The sequence below is a fragment of the Chlorocebus sabaeus genome, chromosome 22 (genome assembly GCF_047675955.1).
Source record: "Chlorocebus sabaeus isolate Y175 chromosome 22, mChlSab1.0.hap1, whole genome shotgun sequence".
Classification (NCBI taxonomy): domain Eukaryota; kingdom Metazoa; phylum Chordata; class Mammalia; order Primates; family Cercopithecidae; genus Chlorocebus; species Chlorocebus sabaeus.
In genome coordinates this window covers 92,688,089-92,705,538 of record NC_132925.1, presented here as the reverse complement: position 1 = coordinate 92,705,538, position 17,450 = coordinate 92,688,089, and the positions used below count along the sequence as shown (strand labels likewise).

At 46.0% G+C, this 17,450-nt stretch overlaps 1 protein-coding gene and 1 long non-coding RNA gene across 5 annotated transcripts in view; one reads left to right on the top strand and one right to left on the bottom strand.

Moving 5' to 3' along the window:
* SETD2 (SET domain containing 2, histone lysine methyltransferase) overlaps nt 1-223 on the bottom strand; it is a 149,764-nt gene extending 149,541 nt beyond the window's left edge. For all 4 annotated transcript variants that reach the window (XR_012090645.1, XM_007984044.3, XM_073010265.1 and 1 more), the window contains exon 1: nt 123-223. Coding sequence is in view for 3 of the 4 variants with exons in the window: in XM_007984044.3 (XP_007982235.3) it covers nt 123-193 (71 nt within the window). In the remaining variant the exon portion in view is untranslated. The remainder of the gene's footprint in view (nt 1-122) is intronic.
* Nucleotides 224-362: 139 nt separating this feature from the next.
* On the top strand, nt 363-16,118 carry LOC119625899 (uncharacterized). Its single transcript, XR_005242113.2, has 3 exons — nt 363-855; nt 5,700-12,705; nt 14,984-16,118. It is a non-coding gene; the product is annotated as an uncharacterized lncRNA (long non-coding RNA).
* Nucleotides 16,119-17,450: the final 1,332 nt, after the last annotated feature.

Below are 17,450 nucleotides of genomic sequence, written 5' to 3'. Positions count from 1 at the left end.
CGAAGCCACCGCGGGCCCGTTACTCCTCGCGCCGGCCCGCGCCGCCACCCGTCAGGACGCACCGCCCTCGGCTGGGGCTGAGGCGACCGACAGCAGCAGGGGGCCGCGGAGCTGATACTTACTCAGGGGTCGGGTGCTCCGGGTCATAGAAATCCCCCATCTTCGGAGGCGGCTGCGGCTGCAGCTGCTTCATCCGGAGCGGCTGGAGGCGGCGACGAGAGCCCCCTCCCCGCGGCAGGGCGACGCGGGGGAGGGGAGGGGAGGAGGCCGCAGGTCCGACCGCGGCGGCGGCGGCGGCGGCAGGGGCGGCCCGCGTCGCTACCTCGCTCGTCGCTCCCTCCCTCCCTCGGACGCCCGCCAGCCGCTCTCTCCCTCTCACCCTCACACCGGGAGCGACGCACACCCCACCCGCCCCTCAGCCTCGCAGGCCCGGCCCCTTAAAGAGACACACACGGGCCCCCAATACGCCGCCAGTCGGCGTGCCTGCAGCTGCTGGCTTGACCCCAGGCCGGGACGGGCGGAGCGGAACACTGCCCGGCGGGCCCAGGTCGACAGTGCCTGTGGCTCTCCGGAACAATAAACCCCTGGCTCCGGTGATGTGGGCCAGACCGGACCTAGAGAGGTGGCACCGCGACCCCTCCCTCAACCCGCCTGGCGGCCGGGAGCAGCGTGACCCGGCCCGCTACCGTGTTACAGCTGGCGACTGACAAACAGCAGGCGACGTCGGGAGAACTCCCCGAGACAGCCGAGACATCAGCCTTCTTGCTCCACGGCCCTGTAGGACCTGCCTGCCGGGAGCCCCGGAGTCCGCGGCAGCGCCGAGGGCCCCCCCCCCCCAGGTCTCTGGGCTCTGAGGTAAAGTGGACGCGGCTGCTCCCGGCCCCTCGTCCCACTCGCCCCTCTCTCTCCCCCTTGCCTCTTCATCTCGACCCCTTAGCAAGCATGAAAGCGCAGCGAGGCGGGGGATTGCTCGGAGGCCGAGCTTCCGGCAGCCTCCTCCGCCCTCCTGGCCGCTGTGCCCTCGGGGCTCCTACCTCCACCTCGGCGCGGCGTTCTGCCCCCACCCGAAGTCTCTAAGGCGGCAGCTCCGGTCTCTTGTTTGGTTCTTGGGGCCTTAGAGGCAGTGTCATGAAAAAGGTGTATTAATCACTTTCCTCCAGAAATGATAAGATGAGATTAAGTAGAATAACTTGAAAGAGTTACGAGTTGTTATTTTTGGAAGGAGGGATAGGAACGCGTAAATCCAATAGCTAAACTTTCTAGACGCTGAAGAGTTTTTTGTGATAGATCATTTTGACATTGGGGGTTCATAGGGGTTAGCTCTTTTTGTGTTGTTGTTGCTGTTGTTTTTCCACTAGAATTTTGAATCGGATTTTACCAGCAATTGGTTAAGGAAAGAAAAGGATGTCTCTTCCAGTTGAGAAACAGTGGTTAAAAACTGAAATGTGGGCCAGGCGCGGTGGTTCACGCCTGTAATCCCAGCACTTTGGGAGGCTGAGGCGGGCGGATCACCTGAGGTCAGGAGTTCGAGACCAGACTGGCCAACATGGCGAAACCCCATTTGTACTAAAAATACAAAAATTAGCTGGGCGTAGTGGCGCACGCCTGTAATCCCAGCTACTCGGGAGGCTGAGATAGGAGACTCGCTTGAACCCAGGAGGCGAAAGTTGCAGTGAGCCCAGATTGTGCCACTGTACTCCAGCCTGGCGACAGAGCAAGACTCCATCTCAAAAAAATAAGTGAGTGAAAATAAAAAATAAATTAGCTGGGTGTGGTGGCGTGCCTGTAATCCTAGCTACTCGGGAGGCTGAGGCAGAAGAATCGCTTGAACCCGGGAGGCAGAGGTTGTAGTGAGCCTAGATCACGCCACTGCACTCTAGCCTGGGCAATATAGCGAGACTCCATCTCAAAAAAAGAAAACAACAACAAAAATCTTAAATGTGATATGAGAGAATAAACATTCTTCAGTGGCTAACTTTTTAAAATAGCCTTTGTATGTATGTAGGCTAGTGTCTTTTAGTGTTTTATAATCATTGTTTTTCACTTAGGAATTATTTTGGCTTTTTTTTTTTTTTCCTGGTACCTTTAGGGTTAGCATGGAGGTCCAGGGTCCATCTGACTCCCTAGGTTCGAATCTCCCAAGGCCATTTCTTTACACACCATTATTGTTACTAATTTCCCTGTGGTTTTTCTCATTTTTAAATGAGAATATTGCTGCCAACTGGTCTTCTCACTATTGTGAGGATTAAATAAGCTGTTTGTTAAAGCATTAAACTTTCAGTACACGTCAGCGTTCTTTAGCCATGATAGTGCAGAGGTTAAGAGCTAGCTCTACCTGGCATTGTGTACTAGGCACTTTCTAGCCTTGTGATATTGGGATGATTGCTTCTTATGCTTCCCGTGCCTCACCTGGAAATGGGGTATTAGCCACTGCGCAGAGAATGTTGTGAACATGCTTGCACAGTGCCTCTCATTAAGTGCCCAGTAAGTGTTATCTTTTGGGCTTTGAAAGAATAGATTGAGGCCCTGTGCCTTAGATGCCACAGAGGCAGTTGGGAGTCACTTGACCTTGGACAGGCAGGATAGGGCAATTTTAGATGGAGGTGGTTGAAACAATGTAAGTGTGAGGTGGTAAGGACCTAAGCTGAGGTGAATGAGAAAAAAGCAGTCAGGTGCAGGTTTCGTATTTCCTTAATAAGAAAGTAAGCAATTCTCTTGCAGGAGGTACAGCTGGGCACTGGAATGCCTGGTCTCATGATAGCATTGGTTTGGTCAGAACCCAATGCAATAAGCTTGTCAAGCCATGGGAATCAGTGAGAATTCTAAGCCCCAAACAGAAACAAATGAACTGGGTTTTTACAGGCAGTGCCTTCATCTATAATTGCTCTCAGAGTTATTTGGACTCATATTTTTAAGTCAAAGAGAATGCATGCTTGGAGCACATACTTGGGGCTGGCCTCCTGATCAAAGCTGTGGAATAATTTGGTTTTTAGTGTTATTAAATACTGACTGTCCCCTACTTTCTGCACATGTTTAAAGGAAAAATGTCTAAAAAGCCCTAGCATGAAATATACGAGGCGTTCACTCCCAGAGTGCTAAAATCGTAAAAGCCTTTATAATTTCAGCCGGACGTGGTGGATCAGGCCTGTAATCCCATCACTTTGGGAGGCCGAGGCAGGCAGATCACCTGAGGCCGGGAGTTCAAGACCAGCCTGACCAACATGGAGAAACCCCATCTCTACTAAAAATATAAAAATTAGCCGGGCGTGGCGGCGCATGTCTGTAATCCCAGCTACTAGGGAGGCTGAGACAGGAGAATCACTTGAACCTGGGACGCAGAGGTTGCAGTGAGCTGAGATCATGCCATTGCACACCAGCCTGGGCAACAAGAGCGAAACTCCATCTCAAAAAAAAAAAAAAAAAAAACCCTTTTTACTTTCCGCTACTTTACTGTCTCCTGTGGGTCAAGACCAACCCCATCCCAGGGGATCTCAGGGTTGCCAGTAGTGACCCTGAAACAAAATCATCTCTTGCCTTAGGGAAGACAGAAGGCCAAAGGTCAATCACTCTCCACAGGTGGGCTCCGGGTACCTGGTAAGGGGTAGTAGAAAGAAGAAATGTAGGCCGGGTGTGGTGGTTCATGCCTGTAATCCCAGCACTTTGAGAGGCCAAGGCAGGTGAATCACCTGAAGTCAGGAGTTCAAGACCAACCTGACCAACGTGGAGAAACCCTGTCTCTACTAAAAATACAAAATTAGCTGGACGTGGTGGTGCATGCCTGTAATCCCAGCTACTCTGGAGGATGAGGCAGAAGAATCACTTGAACCTGGGGGGCAGAGGTTGTGGTGAGCCGAGATCACGTGCCTGCACTCCAGCCTGGGCAACGAGAGCAAAACTCCATCTCAAAAAAAAAAGAAAGAAATGTAGGTCGGGCACAGTGACTCATGCCTGTAATCCCGGCACTTTGGGAGGCTGAGGTAGGCAGATCACTTGAGATCAGGAGTTCAAGACCAGCCTGGCCAACACGGTGAAACCCCATCTCTACTAAAAATACAAAAATTGGCTAGGCATGGTGGTGCACACCTATAATCCCAGCTACTCGGGAGGCTGAAGTGGGAGAATCGCTTGAGCCCAGGAGGTGGAGGTTGCAGTGAACAGAGATCGCATCACTGCACTCCAGCCTGGGCAACAAGAGTGAGACTCCGTCTCAAACAAAAAAAATGAATAAAATAAATAAATATGTATTTTCTCCTCTGTAGCATAGAAACATTTACTATCAACATCTTAGCATTTTGGGGAGCGGAAAATGAGATAATGTCTGAAAAAGTACCTACTGCCTCTAAACTAATAGCCATACAACAAAAAATTGACTACCTTATAAATTTAGGTAGATATATGAGGCTCAATACAATTGAAGATTTAGATTTACTCAGTATACAGAATAAAGGCAGCATAATTTAGAATAAATTACTCATTCACATAAGTTTTGTTATACTATATTGTTAAAATTGTTCTATTAGGGCGGATGCGGTGGCTCAAGCCTGTAATCCCAGCACTTTGGGAGGCCGAGACGGGCAGATCACGAGGTCAGGAGATCAAGACCATCCTGGCTAACACAGTGAAACCCCGTCTCTACTAAAAAATACAAAAAAAAAACTAACCGGGCGAGGTGGCGGGCGTCTGTAGTCCCAGCTACTCAGGAGGCTGAGGCAGGAGAATGGCATAAACCCGGGAGGCGGAGCTTGCAGTGAGCTGAGATCTGGCCACTGCACTCCAGCCTGGGCGACAGAGCGAGACTCCGTCTCAAAAAAAATAAAAATTTTTTTCTATTAACTACTGTTAATCTCTTAGTGTGCCTAATTTATAAATTAAACATCATAAGTATGTATGCATAGGAAAAAACAAAGTATATTTAGGGTTCCAGGCATCCACCAGGGGTCTTGGGACCTATCCCTTGTGGATAATGTGGGGACTGCTGTTATTACAACTTTTTTTTTTTTTTTTTTTGAGATGGAGTCTCGCTCTGTCGCCCACACTGGAGGGCAGTGGCGCAATCTCAGCTCATTGCAAGCTCTGCCTCCCAGATTCATGCCATTCTCCTGCCTCAGCCTCCTGAGGAGCTGAGACCACAGGCGCCCGCCACCAGGCCCGGCTAATTTTTTGTATATTTAGTAGAGACGGGGTCACCTTGTTAGCGAGGATGGTCTTGATCTCCTGACCTTGTGATCCACCCACCTCGGCTTCCCAAAGTACTGGGATTACAGGCATGAGTCACTGTGCCCAGCCTAATTACAACTTATTTTTATTCCTGTTCATTCTGCACATCCCAACGCAAGGCAAGAGGAATCTAGAAAACAATGGACAACCTACATTGAGCTCCACCTCCTATAATTCCTATTACATGTTATTTGTTTCAAGTCAGCACCCTCCTACATAATATTATTATATTCTGTAGTTGTTTTTCCTATACAGATAAGCTTTCTGTTACATATTGCTTTGTTAACAGATTTTAATTACATAATATGTCTATCTTACCAACTTTATAAGTTTGTTGTAGGCAGAAGCAATCTGTCTTTCATATTTTATAGTGTTTAAGGCTGTAGGTACCAAGTGTTGAATGAATAACTAGTTACTTCTGAAAACCTTACTTTTTGATTAATACTTTTCCTTTTTACCAGTTCCTTTTTCTTTTTTTTCAGGCTCATCCATGGAATACCAATCCTTTTTCTTAGTGTTCATATTGGATTTTTCTGTTAAAAATAGATTGTTGGAGTTGGCTAACAAGTTGACGACTTCCAGTCAAGCACTCTCTTCTGTAAAGTCTCTTTTGTAAGCTCCTACAAGCAGCTATTTCACTGGATTTGAAAGAACTGATTAAAAAGAACCACACACTGTAACTCTCAAGCATACAGGAATATTGTTATTAGGTTTTTTTTTTTTTTCCTCCAGTATGTTAACCTTGTCTTCCCTACAATTTTCTTTTTTTTTTTTTTTTTTTTTTTTTTTTGAGACGGAGTCTCACTCTCGCCCAGGCTGGAGTGCAGTGGCATGATCTCGGCTCACTGCAACCTCTGCTGCCAGGGTTCAAGTGATTCTCCTGCCTCAGCCTCCTGAGTAGCTGGGATTACAGGTGTGTGCCACCATACCCAGCTAATTTTTTGTGTCTTTAGTAGAGACGGGGTCTCACCATCTTGGCCTGGCTGGTCTTGAACTCCTGACCTTGTGATCCACCCTCCTCAGCCTCCCAAAGTGCTAGGATTACAGGAGTGAGCCACGGCGCCCGACCTCCCTACAATTTTCAAACATTCAGAGAGGTGATTATGGTGTATGTTTTATTCTGTTTTGCTTTGGATCTTGGCGTTCTTCTAGAGAACTCATTGCTCAGGAGCTTCTCCGTGCGTCTTCCCTCCCAAACTTGTCTTACCCAGTAGAGAATAAATGTACTCAAGATTACCAGTTTTGCAGATGAATAAACCAATGATTCCAGAGGTTATGGTACATATCTAGAGTCATATGACTAAGAAATGGTAAAACCAGGATTTCAGCCAGGTTATGTGATTCAAGACATTTTCAGACAAAAAAATCTGGAGTTTACCACCAACAAGAAATGATCCCAGCCTCAGCATCTAAGCCCACACTGGGAGCATTGAGTGCTGAAAAAAATTTTTTTTAATTGTAAATAGTAAATAATTTTATAAAAAAGAAATGATCCCTTATACACTCTTGAATTACATTTTTCAATGTGTGTATTTGGTCAACAACAGGTTGCAGTGAACCGAGATCATGCCACTCCACTCAAGCCTGGGTGACAAAGCAAGACTCCATTTCAAAAAAAAAACTGAAAATACTAAATATTGACAAGGATTTGGAGCAAGTGGAACCCTCATGCATTGCCGATGGAAATGCAAAATTATACAGCCAATTTGGAAAAAATAACTGGGTGTGGCGGTGTACACCTATTTTTCCAACAATTTGGGAGACTAAGGTAGGAGGATCCCTTGAGCCCAGGAGTTTGAGGTTACAGTGAGCTGATGGCTCCATGGCTCTCCAGCCTGGGTGACAAAACTGTCTCAAAAAAAAAAAAGAAAAAATTTATGCTGTAAGAAAAAAACTATATACCAATTTCCTTCATTAACATAGATACAAAATGTTTAATCAAAACTTTAGCAAATTGAATCCAACTCTCTCCCCCATCCCCACATCTATCTATGTATCTATGTTTGTTTGTGTTTGTTTGTTTGTTTTGAGACAGAGTTTCACGTTGCCCAGGCTGGACTGCAATGGTGTGGTCTCGCTCACTGCAACCTCTGCCTCCCGGGTTCAAGTGATTCTCCTGCCTCAGCCTCCCGAGTAGCAGGGATTACAGGCATGCCCCACCACACCTGGCTAATTTTGTATTTTTAGTAGAAACGGGGTTTCACCATGTCGGACAAGCTGGTCTCAAACTTCTGACTTCAAGTAATCCACCCACCCCAGCCTCCCAAAGTGTTGGGATTATAGGCGTGAGCCACTGCACCCAGCCTTGGTTTTTTTGTTTGTTTGTTTTGTTTTTGTTTTGTTTTTTTGAGTCAGGGTCTTGGTCTGTCACCCAGGCTCACTGTAATCTCCGCCTCCCAGGCTCAAGGAATCCCACCTCTGCCTCCTGAATAGCTGGGACTATAGGCATAAGCCACCATGCCTAGCTATGGTTGTTTTTTTCTTTTGTTTTTGTTTTTGTAGAGATGGCATTTTGCCATGTTGCCCAGACTAGTATCAAACTTCTAGGCTCAAGTGATCCACCCACCTCGGCTTCCTAAAAGGCTAGGATTGTAATCACATCTGTAGGCATGAGCCACCACAACTGATAAATCTAACAATACATTAAACGGAAAATACCACACTGGGCGCAGAGGCTCACATCTGTAATTCCAGCACTTTGGGAGGCCAAGGCTGGCAGATCACCTGAGGTCAGGAGTTCAAGGCCAGCCTGACCAACATGGTGAAACCCCATCTCTACTAAAAATACAAAAATTAGCCAGGCATGGTGGCACACGCCTGTAGTCCCAGCTACTCGGGAGGCTGAGGTGGGAGAAGGGACTAGCCTTGTCTCAGATGAGTCTCTGGACTTCTGAGTTAATGCTGGAATAAGTTAAGACTCTGAGGGACTATTGGGAACACATAATTGTATTTTACAATGTGAGAGAGACATGAGATTTAGAGGGGCCCAAGGTGGAGTGATATGATTTGGGTCTGTGTCCCCACTAAATCTCATGTTGAATTGTAATCCCCAGTGTTAGAAGTGGGGCCTGGTGGGAGGTGATTAAATTATGGGGATGGTTTCTCATGAATGGCTTAGCACCATGCCCCCTTGTGAGTTCTCACAAGATCTGGTTGTTTAAAAGTGTGTAGCACCTCCCCACCCTCTCTCGGTCTAGCTCCTGCCATATAAAATGCTGGCTCCTGCTTTGCCTTTCACCATGAGTAAAAGCCGCCTGAGACCTTCCAGAAGCAGATACTGCCATGCTTCCTGTACAGCCTGAAGAACTATGGGCAAATTAAGCCTCTTGTCTATAAATTACCCAGTCTCAGGTATTTGTTTATACCAATGTAAGAAAGAACTAATACAAGTTGTTTCACTTCTTATAGCCTAAAACTACATAGCGTACCTTTGAAATTGCACCTGCTTTCTACTGCTTATAATTCAGACTTGTCTTTTCATTTGTGACCAATTCCTGTTATTTCCAAACCAAAGAGTGCATGAGGGTGAATTATATTACCCTAAAGAGATGAGACAATGACTTTGACTGACCCATTCAGCTGGTCTAGGTGACTAGAGACTGTGCAGAGATGTCAGGACTGTTGCCCAGGACACAAAGCAGACTTACAGGGCATTCCTCACTAAAAGAACATTTTAGGGACACTTGCTTATCCAGAAAGGCATAAATAAGGGACTGGTAACCCTGATAACTTGAGAACCCTAATGCTACCTGGTGGTTAGAGGCAGTCTGAGACACATAAGAGAGTGATTCAGGCTGGGAGTGGTGGTTCACACCTGTAATCCCAGCACTTTGGGAGGCCAAGGTGGGCGGATTGCTTGAGGTTAGGAGTTTGAGACCAGCTGGCCAGCATGGTGAAACCCCCCTCTACTAAAAATACCAAGTTAGCCGGGTGTTGTGGCACATGCCTGTGATCCCAGCTACTTGGGAGGCTGAGGCACAAGAATCACTTGAACCCGGGAGGTGGAGTTTGCAGTGAGCCAAGATTATGCCACTTCTCTCCAGCCTGAGCAACACAGTGACACTGTGTCTCAAAAAAAAAAAATGAAAAAGATTTTGGGACCTGGACAGGTGGCCATGGTGAGACCTTTGAAGACATATGTATGTCCATACCAGCTAGACCACCAGGGGCAGGTCAGGGCCAAACGTAGTATGTCCTCCCTGGCCCAGCTGTGTTTCCTGGCCATGCCTAGAAGGGTTGTACTTTATAGCCATCCTGGGTGCCACATGGGTACTTGGGACCCAGAATGACTGGGAAAAACATTAGAGGAGGGTAACTGTGTATCTCAAAGTAATGTTATGTTAAATTATGTAATAGATAATTATAAAATGTCTGAGTCATTTCTTAAGTTAAAATGCTGAGATATCAATCAATTTAATCTTAGTTTTTTGTTGTTGACTTTAGACGTCTAGAAATACAAAGCATAATCAACTTAAGAATAAAAAATACAGGCTGGGTCCAGTGGCTCATGCCTATAATCCTAGCACTTTGGGAGGCCAATGCGGGCAGATCACTTGAGTCCAGGAGGCCAGCTTGGCAACATAAAGAAACCCTGTCTCTACAAAAAAATTTTAAAAATTAGCCAGGTGTAATGGTAGGTGGGTGTGGTGGTGTGCGCCTATAGCCCCAGCTATTAGGGAAGCTGAGGTTAGATGATCACTTGAGCTTGGGAGGTGTAGGTTGCAGTGAGCCAAGATTGTGTCACCAAGATTGTGCCCTCCAGCCTGTGCAACAAAGTAAGACCCGTCTCAAAAAACAATATGCAAATAAGGACAATTATTAACAAAACAAAGTGAAATCCATATCTGAAAAGTGTTTCTGGCCAGGCGTGGTGGCTCACGCCTGTAATCCCAACATTTTGGGAGGCTGAGGTGAGTGGATCACTTGACACCAGGAGTTCAAGACCAGCCTGGCCAACATGGTGAAACCCTGTCTCTACTCAAAATACAAAAATTAGCCCGGTGTGGTAGTGCATGCCTGTAATCTCAGCTACTTCTTGGGAGGCTAAGGCAGGAAAATCACTTGAACCCAGGAGGCAGAGGCTGCAGTGAGCCGAGACTGTGCCACTGCACTCCAGCCTGGGTGACAGAGCGAGACCCTGTCTCAAAAAAAAAAAAAAAGAAAAGGTGTTTCTAAAGGTAACCAGGCCAGGCACAGTGGCTTGCCTAGGCTACCAGCTACAGGGCAGGTTACAGCTAGTGGCCCAAGCTCTGGGATAAAATATTAATCAATATTAATTAAACTTAGTCCTTTAAGCTTATATACTTTGGTATATTATATGGTTTAACAAAGCTAAATATATTTCAATCTATTAATAAAAGTGGAGGAAACATCTTTCTAAAAACTTATGAAGTGATTTTCATCTACAAATACTGATAAAAAATGTTCAAAATTACTTTCTAGGTTTTTCACTAGAAATTAGGTTACTAAGAGTTAAAATTATAGTAAATATATATAATTAAAACTACTAGGCTGGGCCTGGTGGCTCATGCCTGTAATCCCAGCACTTTGGGAGGCCGAGGCACGTAGAACACCCAAGGTCAGGAGTTCGAGACCAGCCTGGCCAACATGGTGAAACCCCGTCTCTACTAAAATACAAAAATTAGCTGGGAGTGGTAGCAGGTGCCTGTAATCCCATAATCCCAGCTACTTGTGAGGCTGAGGCAGGAAAATCTCTTGAACCTAGGAGGTGGAGGCTGCAGTGAACAGAGATTGTGCCACTGCACTCTAGCCTGGGTGATAGAGCAGACTCTGTCTCAAAAACAAAAACAAAAATTCTAGATATAAGGGAAACAATTCTGTGTACACAGCATTTAAAAATCAAATGTGTCGGCCGGGCGCAGTGGCTCACATCTGTAATCCCAGCACTTTGGGAGGCCGAGGTGGGCAGATCACGAGGTCAGGAGTTCGAGACTATTCTGGCTAACATGGTGAAACCCCATCTCTACTAAAAATACAAAAAATTAGCCGGGTGTGGCAGCGTGCATCTGTGGTCCCAGCTACTCGGGAGGCTGAGGCAGAGAATGGCGGGAACCTGGGAGGCGGAGCTTGCAGTGAGCCCAGATTGTGCCACTGTACTCCAGCCTGGGAGACAGAGCGAGACTCTTTTTTAAAAAAAAAAACAAAAAAATCAAATGTATCTTTGGTAAAGAAGATTATAAAGAAGGCATGGGAATGTAGTTTTTGTTAAAGGAAAAGTACTTTTGTCTAGAGATTCTTAAAGATTCTTTTAAGTCGAAAGGATAAGAAAGAATGATAGATAAAACTAAATGGAAGCTGGGCGCGGTGGCTTACATTTGTAATCCCAGCACTTTGGGAGGCCAAGGCGGGCAGATCACCTGAGTTCGGGAGTTCAAGACCAGCCTGATCAACATGGAGAAACCCTGTCTCTGCTAAAAATACAAAATTAGCTGGGCGTGGTGGCGCATACCTGTAATTCCAGCTACTCAGGAGGCTGAGGCAGGAGAATCGCTTGAACCTGGGAGACGGAGGTTGCGGTGAGCCCAGATCGTGCCATTGCACTCCAGCCTGGGCAACAAGAGCGAAACTCCATCTCAAAAAAAAAAGAAAAAAAACTGAATGGATATAGAAAGTTGAGGAAATAAAGAGATTGGAAAAAATTGTAAGAAATTATAAAAGTCTTCTAGAAAGCTTACCTTGTGCCGTCAAAGCTGATTGAAATTGGATGGATCAGCTGGGCGCGGTGGCTCACGCCTGTAATTCCAGCACCCTGGGGAGCCGAGGCAGGCGGATCACGAGGTCAGGAGTTCAAGAGCAGCCTGGCCAACATGGTGAAACCCTGTCTCTACTAAAAATACCAAACTTAGCTAGGCATGGTGGCGGGTGCCTGTAATCCCAGCTACTCAGGAGGCTGAAGCAGGAGAATCACTTGAAGCTGGAAGGCAGGGGATGCAGTAAGCTGATATGGTGCCACTGCACTCCAGCCTGGGTGAAAGAGTGAAACTCCATCTCAAATAAATAAATAAATAGGATCCGCATTCCCATTATACATATCACCCTTAGTCTTCCAGAGTGGTGGAAAACACAAATCGGATAATAAGAGAATCAACTGGCAAAGCTTATGTAAACTTTCAACTTTACCTAGCTTAAGGCTCTTCCATTTGCTGGACTTACATTCTACCCGGTTTGGAAAATACCAGGTTTGTTTCTCCCTTTGAAATGGTAATGGGAAGGTCCATGTGCCTGGATGAAGGAGCCTACGAACCAGCTCTCCTTAAAGGTGATATTCTTTGTTTTTACTAAGGGCTTGTAAGCTTCTCACTAAAACTAAGGATTAATTAAGGATTTTTTTTTTTTTTTTTTCCAGATGGAGTGTCGCTCTGTCACCCAGGCTGGAATGTAGTAGTGTGATCTTGGCTCACTGCAACCTGCGCCTCCCAGGTTCAAGCGATTCACCTGCCTCAGCCTCCTGAATAGCTGGGATTACAGGTGCGCACCACCACACCCAGCTAATTTTTTGTATTTTTAGTAGAGACAGAGTTTCACCATGTTGGCCAGGCTGGTCTCAAACTCCTGACCTCAGGTAATCCACCTGCCTCGGTCTCCCAAAATGCTGGGATTACAGGTGCGAGCCACAAACCCAGCCTAAGGATTATTTTAACAGTGAGGTCCCAGAATATAAGACCATCAAAGATCACAGTCTCCAACCTGGAGATTTTTTAAATAGAAAAACATCAAATAGGGGACTCTTTCCAACATGTTAGAAGGAACCATATCAGGCAGTCCTGCCTCAATGGGCATCTTCAACAGCAGAGATCTTCAACACCTTATTTTTCAGAGTAGGATGAGGAACAGATAAAATATTTATTTGGTTACATTTATTTATTTTAAAAAAATTTTTTTAGAGATAGAGACTGGCTCTGTTGCCCAGGCTGGAATGCATAGTCATGATTATAGCTCACTGTAGCCTTAAATTCCTGAGCTTGAGCGATCCTCCTGCCTCAGCCCTATGAGTAGCTGGGACTACAGATGGATGCCACTTCACTTGGCTAATTTTTTATTTTTTTATTATTTTTATTTATTTATTTATTTATTTATTTTGAGACAGAGTCTCGCTCTGTCACCCATGCTGGAGTGCAGTGGTGCTATCTTGGCTCACTGCGAGCTCCGCCTCCTGAGTTCACACCATTCTCTGGCCTCAGCCTCCTAAGTAGCTGGGACTACAGGCGCCTGCTACCACGCCTGGCTAATTTTGTTTTTGTATTTTTAGTAGAGATGGGGTTTCATTGTGTTAGCCAGGCTGGTCTTGATCTCCTGACCTCGTGATCCACCCGCCTCGGCCTCCCAAAGTTCTGGGATTACAGGAGTGAGCCACTGCACCTGGCCTATTTTTACTTTATAGAGATAAGATCTTTCTATGTTGCCCAGGCTGTTCTCAAACTCCTGACCTCAAGTGATCCTCCTGCCTTGGCCTCCCAAAGTTCTGGCATTATAGGCATAAGCCACTGCACCTGGCCTGGTACCTTTAGAAATAAGAACACTTTTCAGACCTGGATTTCAAATTGTTGTGTCAATAATGGTCCATATTTGCGTCATATTTTTTATTCTTAAGCTGATTATGCTTTGTATTTTTAGATATCTAAGGTCAACAACAGAAAATGAATTATGATAGCTAGATGTTTAGAAAGAATCCAATATTCTGCAGCTTCCTTGTAAGTGGATGGCCTGACCAAGATCCCATTGCTCTGTCTCTTTTTGTTGTCAATCAATTCAGCCTTAAGACCTCACTAAATTCATAAGCCATAATACCTCTCCTCTCTTCCTCTGACATGGAACAAGGTTACAACCTGGGAATGAGCCTTCCCAGCTACGTGGGAGAAGCATACATCTAAAATGTTGAACATCAATGCTTTCAGAAGAGAAAAATTTCAATCAAAAGAGGGAAATGAGAGAAAAAACAACAACAGAGCAGTCTGAACTACATGAGATATGCAAAATTTATCAGGCACAAAGAGACATGAGTGGCTGGGCACCACGGCTCACACCTGGAATCCTAGCACTTTGGAATGCTGAGGTGGGCAGATCACTTGAGCTCAGGAGTTCAAGACCAGCCTGGGCAACATGGCAAAACTCCATCTCTACAAAAAACACAAAAAAATTAGCAAGTCATGGTGGCACACACCTGTAGTCCCAGCTACTTAGGAGGCCGAGGTGGGAGGATTACTTGAGCTGGAGAGGCAAAGGTTGCAATGAGCCAACATCACGCCACTGCACTCCAGCCTGGGCAACAGACAGATCCTGTCTCAAAAAAAACAAAAAAAGACATGAATATGGGACTTCAGCCACACACCCCCACACCCATGCCTGGGGACAATTGTTTAAAGGCATTTTGTTCTTTTTTTTTTTTTTTTTTTTGAGACAGAGTCTTGCTCTGTCACTAGGCTGGAGTGCAGTGGCACGATCTTGGCTCACTGCAGCCTCCACCTCCCAGGTTCAAGCAATTGCCCTGCCTCAGCCTCCTCAGTAGCTGGGACTACAGGCGCGCACTACCACACCCGGCTAATTATTTGTATTTTAGTAGAGACGGGGTTTCACCATGTTGACCAGGATGGTCTTGATCTCCTGACCTCCTGATCCTCCCGCCTCAGCCTCCCAAAGTGCCGGAATTACAGGTGTGAGCCACCACGCCTGGCCTGTTATTTCTTTTCTTCCCTGTAGTTTCCTGACTGCCTCACCCATTATATTTTTTTAATTTTTCTTTTGACAGGGTCTCACTCTGTCACCTAGACTGGAATGCAGTTGTGCAGTCGCAGCCCACTGTAGCCTTGACCTTCTGGACTCAAGCAATCCTCCTGCCTCAGCCTCCTGAGTAGCTGAGACTACAGGCATGCACTACTGTACCTGGCTAATTTTCCTTTTGTTTTTCTGAGATGGAGTCTCACTCTGTCACCCAGGCTGGAGTGTAGTGACACCATCTCAGCTCACTGCAGCCTCCACCTCCTAGGTTCAAGCAATTCTCCTGCCTCAGCCTCCTGAGTAGCTGGGACCACAGGTGCATGCCACCACACCTGGCTAATTTTTGTATTTTTGGTAGAGATGGGGTTTCACCATGTTGGCCAGGCTGGTCTCAAACTCCTGACCTCAGGTGCTGGAGTTACAGGTGTGAGCCACCGTGCCCGGCCCTAATTTTTGTATTTTGTGTAGAGATGGGGTATCCCCATGTTGCCCAGGCTAGTCTCAACTCCTAGGCTCAAGTAATCTGCCTGCCTTAGCCTCCCAAAGTGCTGAAAATACAGGTGTGAACCACTATGCCCAGCCTAACCCATTATCTTCCTGTTCCTGGAATTTGTGATATAAAGAACAATATATAGCCAATCAATAGCTTATGTTACTTTAACATAAATTTTTTTTTTTTTTTTTTGAGACAAGAGTCTCATCCTGTTGCCCAGGTTGGAGTGCCATGGTGCGTTTTTGGCTCAATGCAACCTCCGCCTCCTGGGTTCAAGCAATTATCCTGCCTCAGCCTCCCGAGTAGCTGGGATTACAGGCACATGCTACCATGCCCGGGTTTTTGTATTTTTGGTAGAGATGGGGTTTCACTCTGTTGACCAGGCTGGTCTCAAACTCCTGACCTCAGGTGATCCGTCCACCTTGGCCTCCCAAAGTGCTGAGATTACAGAAGTGAGCCACCATGCCTGGCCCTAACATAAATTCTTGATAAACAACTTAGAAATTGCCTCTTCTATATTCCTTTAAAAACCCACTTATAACTGCTGTTAATCAGAGCATATATTCAGGGCAACTTGAATCTATGCTCCTGGGTTGTAGTCCATTAACTTGGCCCAAACAGACTCTGTACTTATGTTAATTTTTCCTAATTTTTTTCCTTTTGGTTAACAGAAGAAAACAAGGAAACAACAGCAAAAGTCTAGAGGGGAGGGTGGTGGGTGGGAGAGAGTGAGAATAGAGATCATGACATGGACTTGCTACAATATATTATTATTATTATAATATATTTTTTTTCCAAGACAGAGTCTTGCTCTGTCACCCAGGCTTAATGCAGTGGCACGATCTCGGCTCATTGCAACCTCCGCCTCCCGGGTTCAAGCAATTCTCCTGCCTCAGCCTCCTCTGTCAGAAACAAAAAAAAAGATTTCTATTTTTCTTTTTTTTGATCAAGTCATAATCATGTAACAGGCTGGAACTTGGTTCCCTGACTCACATCAGCTCCAACTCCCACCTCCGTCTGGCTAATTTTTGTATTTTTAGTAGAGACAGGGTTTCACCATGTTGGCCAGGCTGGTCTCAAACTCCTGACCTCGTGATCCACCCGCCTCGGCCTCCCAAAGTGCTGGGATTACAAGCGTGAGCCACCATGCCAGGCCTTACAATATATTATTTAAAATGCCCACTTTGTAACACAAAGTTACAAGATGAGCAAAAAACATGAAAGTGTTTTCCATACACAGAACAAAAAAAAAGTAGGTAATAGAAACTGCCTTTGAAGAGCCCAGATGTTGACTTTAGCAGACAAATACTTTTTTTTTTTTTTGAGACGGAGTCTCACTGTCACCTAGGCTAGATTGCAAAGGCGTAATCTCAGCTCACTGCAACCTCCGCCTCCTGGGTTCAAGCAATTCTCCTGCCTCAGCCTCCTGAGTAGCTGGGATTACAGGTGTACACCACCACACCCGGCTAATTTTCGTATTTTTAGTAGAGACAGGGGTTTCACCATGTTGGTCCAGGCTGATCTTAAATCCCTGACCTTGAGATCTGCCCGCCTTGGCCTCCCAAAGTGCTGGGATTACAGGCATGAGTCACCGCGCCTGGCCTTTTTTTTTGACACTAATTTCCTGGGCTGCAGTGCAGTGGCACCATCTCAGCTCACTGCAACCTCCACCTCCTGTGTTCAAATGAATCTCGTGCCTCAGCCCCCCAACTAGCTGGGATTACAGGCATGCGCAACCACACCCAGCTAATTTTTGTATTTTTAGTAGAAATGGAGTTTCGCCATATTGGCCAAGCTGGTCTCGAATTCTTGGCCTCAAGTGATCCACCCACCTCGGCCTCCCAAAGTGCAGGGATTATAGACATGAGCCCCCACACCTGGCCTAGCAGACAAATACTTCAAAGCAGCTATTATAAATATGTTCACACAACTCTTAGTTGGTTCAGGCTTCTATGACAAATTACCATAGACTGAGTGCCTTAACAGAAATTTATTTCTCATGGCT